The sequence below is a fragment of the Lates calcarifer genome, linkage group LG9, assembly GCF_001640805.2.
Source record: "Lates calcarifer isolate ASB-BC8 linkage group LG9, TLL_Latcal_v3, whole genome shotgun sequence".
NCBI lineage: Eukaryota > Metazoa > Chordata > Actinopteri > Centropomidae > Lates > Lates calcarifer.
This window is the reverse complement of record NC_066841.1, coordinates 4,536,030-4,550,058: the sequence shown is the minus strand read 5'-3', so window position 1 is coordinate 4,550,058 and position 14,029 is coordinate 4,536,030. Positions and strand designations below refer to the sequence as shown.

The following is a 14,029-nucleotide window of genomic DNA, read 5'->3' as shown; positions in this document are numbered from 1 at the left end:
TCTCTGTTGTGGAGGTGATGGCGATGTCCTTAGATTAGTTTTACATCTTCCCATGTGCTGAAAGCAAATGGACTTTTTATATTAAACCTTAATAAACCTACTCTCCACTGTGACATTTATTAAGGAATATATATGAAAAACTGTATTTGTCCTATTAATCTGCTTGTTTACTGATCATGATTCAACATCACTGAATATGAATGTAATCAGTGTGTTTACTGTTTATTATGATGACACTAAAGTCAGAGTAGAGCCATCACAGGAGCTATCTCAGGACACTGAACTTGTAGTATTTTCATCTATAAAACGTATTTCTACTGTACATGTTTTTAGAGGTTTAATTTGTAGTTACTTGAAACATACTGGACAAAAAGAAAAGGAAAGGCACATATAATAATTAACAACTTTATTTTAAATGATGCATTTCACACTTTTTTCCAGACTAACTTAAAAACAGTGACATTTTATTAACTTCACTTTTGTCAGGACAAAAATTGACCTTTACATCCTTCTTATCGAGATGAGGCTGGAGGTCCAGTATTTGGCCACAGTGTGGCAGCACGAGGCTCCTCCATATCAACACCCATGCAACCTACAACTGACCAATGTCAGAAGAATGCAGCTGTGCTGGCCCACACCTCGGTGTTTATACAGTATAGAGACTAACTGCTTCAGTGTTTAGACTCCTGAAAAACCTTCATACTCTTACTGTACAGTGACTTCTGGAATGCAGACATTCAGTGAGCATCAAGCTGTTTTAACAGAATGGACTAGACAACACTGGACATTTTCACAACAGGTCATTTTACTACTTGAAAATAAAATAACTATTCATTTGTCTCCACTTCATGTTCATTGAATTCAAATTCAAAAACAGAACATTTAATTTTCAGAACATCGGAAAAAAAGTCTGGTTTATTCCAGGGTCAACTCAATTTGAAGAATTACTGGCAAAGATCTTCTATTAAACAGGATAAATATTTTATTTACTGCCACATTCTGTAATGGTGAGAGCACTTCTTTTTCAGAGGCACCCAGACAAAATGTGTAAGTTACAGTTTATAACTAAGGATGTGATATCACATTTCTCAACGGTCAACTTGAGCCACAACTCACTCCTCCAGAACAAACTGTTTAAATAAATAAAAAATACAAACACGTTAAAGAAACTAAAGTGTTCTCTTTCACCAAACTGCTGTCTGTTATATGAAGACCTTCTCACATGCAGTGTGACCACATTTAATCTCAAACAGTAATACCAAACTAAGATCGGCTCCCTCAGCGTGTGCAGCAGCTTTTCTTTGTTAAAATCTGTTATTTTCTAAGTGCAAATAAAAGTCAGTGTAAAGGTCTCAGCCTTTACACTGACAGCACACGCTGAGAGGACTCGGTTATAACTGAGGGACGATTTCCACGCATCAGTGAAACTGGAGGAAACAGGTTTTTACTGTTTGTACAGCAGCATTTGCGAAGGTCTTGAACATAAAGTCATCGAAAACATAAATATGGCAAAAACTCTGATCCCTTCATTTCACTTAAATACCTTAATAACAATGTTAGTTTTGACATAGTAACAAAACATGGTTTCCATTCAGGCTTGTGTACGAACATGGCCTGGTACAGAGCATCTTGTTATCACTGAGGTCCCGCAAGAAAACATTGAAGAGATGGCTCTAACACAACTAAAGCTGGCAGGGAAACATTTCATTAACGTCTCACTGTCAGTGGCTGTGATAACCCACCGTCCACTCCCACACCTAAAACCACTTCCATGTACCCGTCACACCCCATGCACTCGACTCCTGTCTCGACCCGCCAGTGTTCTCTGCTGTCGTATCTGAACAGGAGCGCTCCTCGCTGTCACTCCTACACTGTTTACTGCTCCATAACTCTGTCACTGTAAACACAGAGTTCATGCCTCTGGCACGACCTCCTGGCATTCTGAGGTCAGATGGAAACACGGCTGGCAAAGGTTTTTAAAGAGGCCGGACCAAAAGCAGCGTGTCTCCTTTGGCACTTTTCTTGTGTGTTTTCTGTTCGTCCAGTGCCTCTGATACATCTCTGCCAGTGCTACACGTTTCCAAACACACAGATAACAGTGTTGGTTAAAGTTGTCCCTGAGTGCACCACCCACGTTTCCTCCCCAAGTCTCTCATCACAAAACACATCACAGAGTCCCTTCATGATGCCGCCTGCTGTAAAATATATCTAATGTAGATAGTAAAGTGTATGAGATGTAGGAGTTAAATAATACAAAAACCCAGAGCACCAAAACAGCATGAGCATCATAAAGGGAGGCTGCTTGTGTTGTGCTGACTCTGTTGGATCATAGAGGCAGGTGTCATTTCTCAGTGACGGCGGCGGCCATCGGGGTCCGTATGGTCCCACGTGCTGTGGCTGCCAGCTCCTCGATCTCTGCGTTCAGCCGCCTGATCACCCACTCCATGGCTTCACGGCCCTGAGCAAGAACACAAAGCATTAACTGGAGGAGATATAAGGAGAAGTACGTCAAAAGAAGGTGCAGTTTTAAGTCATCTCTCACCTTTCCAGCGTTAGCAGAGATGGTGCTGGCCATAACTCCCTCCAGGTAACTGCTGAGACTGACTCCTTTCACAGAGATGATAGCCTCCTGAGTCAGCACCGTTCTAAAGACGAAAGAAAGAAAAATCATGGTTTAAACTTGTCTGAGTGTTAAAGAAACCTATCTCTGTAATGTTAAAATCCCTTCTCAGTAAAAACATACTTCTCTGGATCCTCGGGGTGAGGTTTGTACGTTAGCTTCTCATCCACAGACACCATGTTTGTGAAGGTGATCTATGGAGGAAATATTAGCAGAGACACATCAGTAAATGTTCAGATGCATCATGTACAGACTGCAGATGAGGACTGTCAATGAACAGCTCCTAATGTTCGATGTTGAACAGAGCTGTTGACCTGTGTAACAAGTGGAACTTCATACCAGAAATACCCTGAGCTCTGACACAGAGTTCACTGTGTGTGTTCATTCAAATGGAAGTCACGACAGGAGGATTTAAACGGGTTATGGCTGTTTTTGGTTGACACATCCAGAATAGAGCATGTTTTGTAAACAGCTGAGAGGGTTATATGTAACATAAATAAAGTTAGTACAACTTTCCATCTCTAGTTGTTACATCACGCTGTAACAGGCAGAGACAAAACTTACAATCTATTCCTGGCTGCCAGCGTTACAGCATGTCCTGTGGTGGTTTCATGTTTCAGCTGCTAGTACATCGACGTAAGATAGCGTCTAACATAGTGAAGTGTGTGTGATACATGGAGGGCTATCCCTGGGTGAGATCCCAGACTGAATTTACACACCCAGAATACACATTACCTCAAACACAGTGAAGTGTTATTCAGTGAATACTCACATTAGTGGACTGAAGTTCAAACATTTTCTCTTTGGGGTCCACGACCGAGTGCTCCTGAACATATGTGTATGTTCGTGCGTTGCCAATGATCTGAAAAAGACAGAGAAACGCTTTATTACAAACTGACATCAACTGCTACGACAATTTGTTCTCACTTGGGAAAAATAGAAATTTTACTTTTATTGACAGATTTACTTATTTATTCTTTTATTTCCTCAGTGGTAGGGCTACACCAAAAAGTCATCATCTGTTGGCAAATGTTTCACCCTCATGTTAAAAAATAAAAGTTACTTAACTGTATTTCAGTGGAAACACACCAGCACCAGCTCAAACTGCAACAAATCTGAACCTGACAAGCTCACACTGAACCACTGCTTTGCTGAATGAATTCACACACTTTATTTTTAATTTACTGAAACTTAATCTAAAAATTAAATGTTAGCTACAGTTAAATTTCAAGTTTTGTCATTTCCTTTCAGCTTTTTCAGGCCGAGCTCCGAGGAACGGAGGTTTCTCATAGTTACAGTTTAACCTCCGAATATTTTTTATGAACTTTAAAAATCACATATCAAGATGGAAATCTGAATTCATCATTTCTCCCACTTCGAACTTTAGCCTTAAAGTGAAACCTGGATTTTCTGTCATTTTTTAAAGCAGAGAGGTGAAGTGACGTCACAGGAAGTCGTCTTCATGACACATCCAGTTTATACGCACACTGAGGCTCAGGAGTGATTTGCCTTGGCACAAGCTGATTAAGGGTTATGTTAATATGCTATCAATCACTGGGACAGTCTGGGTCACAGACTGTCCTTGGAATTAAAGAGACTATTCATAGGCAGCAAAGGTCAATGCTAAAGTACAGCAGCTGATTGTCAGATGTTTACACAGGATAAAACACGGCAGAGTGACAGGACATGATCTTTCTCCAGCCTTATCATTACCGTGTTCAGAGAGTCAAAGAAGTGTTTAGGGGAAAGTTCAGATGACCTGCTGCAGGAATCCAAACGCCTCCTGTCACTGCTCTGTGCTTCAGTGACCTCTGGTTTAAACTGAGCCGACACTGGGATGGAAAGTTACATCACATGCTGTCAGGAGTTACACCTCTGCAATGATAGAAATGGCACTACCATGTCCTGTACAACACGAGCCGTGGCACAAAGCCATGAACTCGCCTGGGCTCCGGTCAGGAACCAGGTCTGCTGCTGACTGCCACCCCCCGACAGAAATAGCCCTGTGGGATAAGGTCGCGCTCACTGGCTGGAAAGCATTAACCTACCTCCGGTACTAAACTGACTGAGGCTAGAACTGGAATCTCACGTGGTGTTCCACAGTCTGGAAGTTGTTTTAAACCAGTTTATCACCACCATTTATAAGATGAAGCATTTTTGTTCTATGTAATTTTGCCAGTGTCATGCTGCTCTGATTAAATCAAAGAGAAGCACATGTGTCTCTCCATTCACAGTCACATGTCAGCGTTATTAGTTCCCGCAGCAAGTTTTCAATTATAGTGTTATAGTGTTAACACTCACAGATTTCACTATAGATGGAAGACCCCACTCTGTGCTCAGCAGTCTTTTACTGTGGAGGCGTCCCTGTTTGTCGACGTCTCGGTCCAAAACATCCACTCCGATCACACTGGGGTTCATGGGGTTGGGATACTTCTGCATGGCAGCCTTGGTCACCGTCTCCCAAGGATGGCTGATGAAGGGAAGGCAAAAAAATAAAAACACTCAAAAATCCATACAAATACTCAAACTCTCCTCTATCACTTAATCAATCATTCAATCAGCAGGCAACTATTTTGCAACTGTATTGATAATCAATTTATCATTTTTACAGGTAGAAAGAAATAGTAGCATTTGCTGCTCATATTTATCATGTATCACGGTAACCTGAATGTCTATGGTTTAGACAAGTTACACGTGATGTTTTAGATTGCTACAGTAGTTTTATTAGTAAAAGATGTGCGCACTTTCTCCATCACTACTCATGTGACATAATGAACTAACCCTCCTAAGAACGCCTGTATTAGCTTTAGTGAAACATCTAACTTCGGCTACAACGCAGCGAATTCGAGCTCTGAATCACTGTCCGCGTGTTCAGTTTGCTTCAGAGATTCAAACAGAGCGAAACATGGAACTGAACATCGTCCTGTCTCTTTAACAGAAGGAAAAGTAGAATAAATACAAAGTAACGTACAGATTCTTTGGACGTTAGAATAGAATGTAGCGGTGGATGGTTGCCGAGGAGACGAGCCGGCGTTGACCAGTGACGCAGTCAGCGACTGCAAGGCATAAAGTAGGGGAAAGGTCGCGCGCTGGGGGTTGGACCTTACCGCCTGCTTACGCAATAATAACGCTTTTATTTTACCACCACACACTGACAGCATTCTGCTCACAAATATGGCGACGAGCGCACTTTGTTACAAAGTAGTTTTTATTTTAAAACTGGCGTTTCACAGTTTTTGAAGCTGTTCGTCGGATTAAATGCGAAGCCAGCTGGCGTTATTCAACTGCCTGAACTAGACAGTGAACCTGTGACAGCCGGCCAGTCTGTTACTTAACACATCGCCGATGTGAAACAAGTTAGCTAAGCTAGCTAAACAGACTACTCACTTGAATATGTGCTCCGATGTCCAGATTTTCATGGCTGTAGCGCGGTGAGAGGAGCTGCTGGTGCCGCGGTGGATGAGCCGGTAGGTAGGCAGAGTCTCACTGACTGACTGACTGACTGACGGAAATCACTGGACCGGGTTCAAAGACAACCGCAGGTCCCCTCCCACTGTACCGGAGCAGTCACATGAGTTTGTGACGTACTTCCGGTAACGTGCTGCTACATGCTGCAGAAGTTCAGTCGCTGGAGACAGCTGAATGAAAAACCCTTAAAATAAAACCTCAGAAATGTTGAAGGACCTGACCGCAGACAGAGAGTAATAATGGTCTGATTATAGCTCTGCGCTTTAACATGTTCTCTGTTCAGCCATGTAAGCCAAGCTGATAGCCGTCCATTTAACCTTCGATGTTACACAATTCAGCTCAGTGAAGGTTGAATGTTGAATGTTGTCCTGTGCAACCTTGGAAGAATGACAGCAACTCTGTGGTAGAAAATAACCACATATACTCAGCTGATTTTCAGTTATTTGTTCTTATGCAGCTCAATTTTATTCTACTTTTTACCTCTACTCCATTACATTTATTTAGATCTTTAGTTACAAACTACTCTCCATATTCTCATCATGATGATATGTTATTACACATGAAACTACTCAGTATAGGGCAACATTTATTGCTTTGCATCAATAATATGACACTATATATCACTGCAGAACTTTTATCTGTAATAGAGTATTTCTATACTGTTGTATTGGTGCCTCTGAGTACTGATACCAGCATCAGTTCAGTGGTCATCTTTAATGCAAAACCAGGAACACTCAATCAATATTGAATTTAGATATGTCTCTGTGGCCTAGTTAGATGTGATTGTATATTCATTTTATATCTCTGTAGTTATTAACATTTGCCAGATGAGAGTATAACTTAGTTGTAGTTACAGAAACTAGTCTTGATGATTATTAAAACATTGTCTGGTGTAATGGTTCCCAGGACTGGGGGTCAGGGTCCCTGTAACGAGCAGGAGAAAAAACATTTCTCTTGTACAATTTTTTTTTTTTCAGACTTTTATCTTTTTTCTTGTGAATTACTGAATAATTACTGAAACTTGACTTAACTTCTTCAGGAAAAGTCACTCTTTGGTTGAACTGGTCACAATCAGCAGACGTGTTGTGCACCATGTGACGGGGGGTTATCTCGAGCTCTTCTGTTTACCAGGCCTCGCCAGTTGTTTAACCATGACGGCTCCTACGTAATCATTTTTATTCGTTACAAGTGATGTCATTATGGATTAAGAGAAGTACCGTTTGTTAACGTGTACGTTTATATGACATTACTACACTGCTGCGATTCTCTCAGTCGAGTCGGCAGCAGCTGCTTCTTAGGTAACATTTAGTTAGATATTAACCCCAGCTACTCAGTGGTAAAATTGAATTTTTGTGTCTTCTTGACCCCGTTTCCATTTCGCAACTTTAAGCAGATATCTGTCTGTGGTGCAGCACTGCCCTCAGCACCATAACCTACATTCACATGTGGGTTACATGCAGTTTTATCTTCTTTATCCCAGTACATGTGTGAGTGTGTGGCTGACTTTATTGCAGTGTGGTGGGGATATTTCCACATCACATGTGCTTATCTCACGAGCTCAGACACTCAGGCCAAGTTCTGTGTAATCTCTGTGTACCAGACTGGTAACAGTGGGAGGAAACTGACAGAGAAGAACAGTGTCACTGTCACTGTGCTGTCAGAGCTCTGTCCATCACTGCAGAGTTCAATTAGGTTCACTCACTGAATGAAAAGGGTGTGTAATTTGGCAGTTTACTGTTGTGATCATCATTCTTTGGTTTTACTCTTAATTATCATCCAAACACTCAATGCAACATTTATTTGTAGGTTACACAACTGCAGGTTAAAATAAAAGATTTTAAAAACTGGACAAACAGTGTTAACATCACAATTTAATTTTCTGACTGTGGATTATTCAAAGCTGGCATAAACATAATGTTTTCCATATATACAGGCAAAATAAATGTTTTATTTACAATAAAAGAAAGAATGTTAATCTTCAAAAACATACAAGCAACAAATCATTTGAACAAAATGGAAAAGACAGTAAGCACTATTGTGTAAATTCATCACAGCACATTTAATTGAATAAGGGCTATCTAACTCAACCACAGGCATCTATCGAACTACAAAATAAGAGTTCTTTTTCAGACAATCCCACACTCATCTCTCACAACCAAGGTGTGAAGCCTACACTGCCCCCACGTCTTCTACTCATCTACAGTGTCTTTGATTGTTTCCGTCACTGTTTCCAGTTTAACTCCTGTGTGGGACTGAACCTTTGTTGTCACTGATGATGAAGGTCCCTCCTCTTCTTCATCCTCTGGTTCCCAGTCATGATCGGCGGTGGCGTCTTGGTACTGCTGGTACTCTGACACCAGGTCGTTGAGGTTGCTCTCTGCCTCGGTGAACTCCATCTCATCCATCCCCTCCCCTGTGTACCAGTGGAGAAAGGCTTTCCGTCTGAACATCATGGCGAACTGCTCACCCACGCGGCGGAATATCTCTTGAATGGCCGTGTTGTTGCCGATGAAGGTGGAGGCCATTCTGAGGCCTCGGGGCGGGATGTCACACACTGCGACCTTTACGTTATGAGGGATCCAGTCCACAAAGTAGTTGCTGTTTTTCTGTTGGATTGCGAGCATCTGTTCATCCACCTCTTTGGTGGACATCTTGCCGCGGAAGACGCCTGCAACTGTGAGGTAGCGGCCTCGCCTCGGGTCGACATGCCGTCATCATGTTGCGGGCGTCGAACATCTGCTGGGTGAGCTCAGGCACGGTGAGGGCTCTGTATTGTTGACTGCCACGGGCCGTCAGCGGGGCGAAGCCTGGCATGAAGAAGTGGAGGCGAGGGAAGGGCACCATGTTGACCGCCAGCTTCCTCAGGTCTGCGTTGAGCTGCCCGGGGAATCTCAGGGAGGTTGTGACCCCGCTCATGGTCATGGAGACCAAGTGGTTGAGGTCCCCGTAAGTCGGCGTGGTCAGTTTGAGCGTACGGAAGCAGATGTCGTAGAGGGCCTCGTTGTCGATGCAGTAGGTCTCGTCGGTGTTCTCCAGGAGCTGGTGGACCGACAGGGTGGCGTTGTACGGCTCCACCACCGTATCAGACACTTTGGGAGAGGGCATGACGCTGAAGCTGTTCATGATGCGGTCCGGGTACTCCTCCCGGATCTTGTTGATGATGAGGGTTCCCATGCCGGAGCCGGTGCCGCCCCCCAACGAGTGAACCAGCTGAAAGCCCTGCAGGCAATCACAGCTTTCACTCTCATTCCTCACTCTGTCAACCACCTGCTCCACCAGCTCCGCTCCCTCTGTGTAGTGACCTTTCGCCCAGTTGTTACCAGCTCCTGAGTTCCCTGCAGATAAAGGTGTAGGTTCATCCAGTGCTGCCACTTTTCAGTAGGATTAGTTGAGGGAAACAGATAATATCTGATGCAGTAATGAAATCATAAAATATGAAACTATAGAAAACATAAAAGCTGTACCACTTCTTTACAAATGGAACACTAAAATTAAAATTATTCTTCACCCTGATTTATAAAACATTTCAGTGCCATTGGATTAAGTGACAAATTTTAGCCCAACGATGATACAAATGCAGGATTTGTATCTAGAGTGTGTGTAATTGTAGCTGTATGTTTCCTGAGACAGAAAAACAAATTCAAATGTGACTTATTTTGTTACTTATCTCACCATGGATGAAATTGTCTGGCCTGAAAAGGGCCCCGATGCGGCTTCCTCTAACACTGTCCATGGTGCCAGGCTCCAGGTCAACCAGCAGGGCTCTGGGCACATATTTTCCACCTGGAGAAACGATGCAGATTATTACCAATAAGCCAGATGTGAGACTGAAATATGTCCCTCACTGATCAGGAACATATAAACCTAACACCTGAATGAGGAGTGATCTGTAAACAGCACAGGAAACAGAGCTAATCAGCGTTGCAGTCGATGTATCCCGTCTCTCACCGTGTGCCTCGTTGAAGTAGACGTTGAGCCTCTCCAGTTGGAGGTTGCTGTCTCCTTCATAGATGCCTGCTGCATTGATCCCATGTTCCTCACTGATCACCTCCCAAAACTAAAAACACAGAAGTCACAGAAGAATATTATCTTTGTGTTACAGGAAGTATTTTCTAAATGTACCTCTTAATTCAGTGTATAACTGGCAAATCTAATCTTCCAGCTGCTTTATCTCGGAGGTACACCATGAAGTTATATTGACCCTTAAAGGGATGATATTTGATGTGACTCTCAGACGACCACAGTCTCATCAGAGTATGTGTGACTTTCGTTTTATTATCTTGTAGTTCCTCTCTCTTGTTTTGTGGCAGCCATGATAAAAACGTCCCACCCATGCCAGTGTAGCTTCGGCTCTTATCTTCTCCCTGAGTGCTCGACAGGGTACACCCTGTGTCACTCACAACTGTTGTTGGCAACATGTAAAGGACCAGTACATGTAACATATGCATCAGAATTAAAAGGAAAATGTGATTTTTAAATTAACATCTAATTGGTGTCACTTCACAGATTTACCTCATGTCGTCTCAGTCAGTGTGACAAAACACAGGTCGTTTTCTTGTAATCATTCAGCAGACATGTTGTATATTGTTGTTTATATTCTAGTAGATGTGTCGTTAACTTTTTTCTCAGAATTTCATTGTAAGCATTGATTGAACGATATCAGAGTCTCAGCATTAATCATCAAACTCAGGCCTAATTAATGCAAATTAAACAGCAGAGATTGTTTTATTCTGTTACCTTTGAGCCGATCTGGTTGCCACATTGTCCAATTTGCAGATGTACTATTTCACGCATGGTGCTCGGGCTACAGTACAAAGAGCAGCTGGGGGTCTCTGATATGATGCAGCCCATTCACCAGTCTTTTATACAGCACCAGAAGTGATGTCATCAGGGAGTCGCCCCGGCTGGTCGTCGATCCAGGGCCAATAATACACTATGACATGTAGAATAAACATAGTGTTAATGATTCTCTTTGAGAGGGAATTTACCTTCTTTAATACTCTTTATGTGAGTTTATAAAATAAATATTTTTCACTTTACAAAATGATAGTTTAAAATTGAAACAGCAGAAAGGTCTATGTATAATTTCCTAACGAATAAAACTAAGATCAAACAACGTGAGAGGACTCATCCAAATAAAACTAATGAATTATCATCAGGTTACAGAGGTAAACAGCTGAGGCAGTGACACATAATAAAATCTACTTTACTCTGACTCTGCAGCTGAAACATGTCAGTAAACTGTATGACTGAGCAGAAACAGGAAGGAAGTGTGGTGAGGATGAATGGAGAGTTTCTCTGGTCAGCGTCAGATAACACACACCAGTTTACACACTAACACACTGTCTGACTGGGAAACAGAAAAAAATTTTAAAATTACAGAAACATTTAAAAAGAAATGTGTGTGTGTGTGTGTGAGGCAGGTTTCTAGTTTTTCACAGCAGATTGTGATAAGATGATATTTTATAGGAGACATGACCCCTTATATGTTGTTACAGGTCAGTGCAGGTGTAATGATAATGGGCAGCAGTGGAGATTCTGTATGAGTGATGCTACCATCTAGAGGACTGATACAGACATGACATACCTGAATTATAGAATATCTTCACAGGTAGCTGATTAATATTTCCTCGTGATGACATTTATCAGGGGATTCAGATCTAAAACCACTTTTCCCTGAAGTTTCTAGATTCACTTTGTCAATAAAGTGACAGAATAGAAGAAGATAAGAACTGTCTGATAAGGTTTATATAACTGATCTTCACTTTAAGCTTCAGTGTAAAGTATTAAACATGGTGAGACAGTTCCTACATGTCTGCCTTCAAATTAACTCCACTGCATTTTTATTCCTCCTTGTTGGAATTAGTGGTGTTGTTAATGTAAAAGTTTATTTCCTGGGTTCATAAAAACATAAGAAACATAAATGAAGGAGGTCTCAGAGAGAATTAATTAATTATAAAGTCATAAGGAGCATATTCAGGGTGCGGTCTGATCTGCAAATAAACAATACACAACTAGCAGCATGTATACAACAGAGAGTAAACAAGTAAAACTAGTAAGACTGGGCCGGGTCAGATGATGCTGGAGTTGTTTACATGTTGTTAAACTGTTTGCAGGTTAATCCTACCAGGTGTTTCTATGTGAATGTGTTTCTCAGTGTTGCTGATTCTCCTGCAGTTTAAGAAACAATAAACCTGTCTCTCATTAAATATCCTGAGTGTCTACAGCAGAAGGTACTTCATTATTTAAAGTACCACGACTTAAACCATTACTGAACCTGACAAAGTAATCTATTACTCAGGACAGTGTGATGATTATACACAGATTATTAGACAACAGGGTCCTGGACACAGACGCCAGACTCACAACAAACAACTACAAACACCATGTCATTGTTGTGTCTCCTTGTAGTACTTGTGTTTTTTGTAGGCATTGTGTGTTTCTTTGTGGTCGTTCTGTGTAGTTTTGTGTGTCTTTTTGCAGTTGCTTGATGACTTTCCAATGAGAAACATTAACAGAAGCTCAGGTCCATTCAGCCAGACATGATGATGATGATGATGATGATGATGATGATGATGTGAGGCTCACACAGACAGGAAGGCCACCTGTAATCAGATACTGTAGTCATGTGTTACTCTGGTTAATAAGAGCATTTTTCCAGTGTTAACAGAGGAACCACACAAAGTGTTTGTGAGCTTATCTGATACTTTGGCCTTTAAGGGAAGAGACGAGCTTCCTGGTCTGAGGACAGTAGAAACAGACAGAGGTACAGTAGATGCAGCCTCTGAGAGATTTGATTATTGTGTGTCTTCAGGTGTCTGTTGGGGTTCATTAGAGAGCCACGGTAACATTTAGTTGTCATTGATGACCTTTATGTGTTTTGCCCTGAGCTTCCTCCCCCTGTCTCTTGACGTATTTATGGAGGGAGGTGTGTGTGTGTGTGTGTGTGTGTGTGTGTGTGTGTGTGTGCATCAGAGCTAAAGGAGGAAAAGTCAGAAAGCCACAAAAAAAGTATTGAGACAGACCAGTCAGGAGTATATACAAGTATAACACAGCAGCTGTGATACAGTGTGAACACACAAACAGCATGTGTATTAAAATCAAAGGAAAATAAACAAATACAGTAAAATCTGGTAAATAAATGAATAATAGATAAAAGATAATATGGAGAAGTTCGTCCTCTTTGTGAACAGTTATCTAAATACATTCTAATTATTCACAGTTCATAAACATGTGACCAGGAGCCACAACAGTTTCTTCACAGACAGAAACAGGTTCAATCTTTAACAGTGTGTTGGATTTAAACAACAGATCAGATGTTTTTTCTTACATGTGAAAGTAAGTTGTAACTAAAGCTGTGTAATAAATGTAGTGGAGTAAAAAGTACAGTATTTCTCTGAACTGAGTGGAGTTATAAATGAGAAGTAGAAGTACATTAAACTTATACTTAAGTACAGAGTAAATATACTTATGATTTGTTTCCTGTGTCCTGTATGGAAGAATCTCAGTTAGTCAGTAACATTTCACCAGGTCATTTATTAAGTCAGGTTCCAACAGGAAGTTAAAACTCATGTAGACCTGGACCAGAGTCATGTGACATAAACTACATAAACACACTCACTCTGCTTTTACATTTTAAAATACTTTTTAACATTCAGCTGCGACAGTTTAAATGGACGTCATGCAGCTGTTTTACCTTCAGTAACAGCTTCAGTTCAGCCTCACGTTGACACTGAGTTTCTGGAGATGGTTCATTTTCACATCTGTAACAGTTTGGTTACAAAGGACATTAATGTAATGATGTAGAGATGATGTGGATTAGACCTGTTGTGGCCCCTGGAGGTCTGAGGCCTCTGGTCCTGTAAGGTGGTCTGGTCCTGACCGTGAGGTGAGCAGCTGAGGCAGGTGTAAAGGTGACACCTGTGACTCTTCAGTCTCCAG

General features: G+C 41.6%; 1 protein-coding gene and 1 pseudogene across 1 annotated transcript; both read right to left on the bottom strand.

Moving 5' to 3' along the window:
* Positions 1-391: 391 nt before the first annotated feature.
* On the bottom strand, positions 392-6,179 carry prelid3b (PRELI domain containing 3). The gene is made up of 6 exons (XM_018677776.2): positions 6,008-6,179; positions 4,922-5,090; positions 3,393-3,482; positions 2,744-2,814; positions 2,543-2,645; positions 392-2,458 (listed from the first exon to the last, which is right to left on the bottom strand). Exons 1-6 carry the CDS (start codon positions 6,037-6,039, stop codon positions 2,342-2,344), a joined length of 582 nt encoding a protein of 193 aa, XP_018533292.1. The 5' UTR covers positions 6,040-6,179; the 3' UTR covers positions 392-2,341.
* Positions 6,180-7,871: 1,692 nt separating this feature from the next.
* LOC108884113 (tubulin beta chain-like) lies at positions 7,872-10,967 on the bottom strand (annotated as a pseudogene).
* Positions 10,968-14,029: the final 3,062 nt, after the last annotated feature.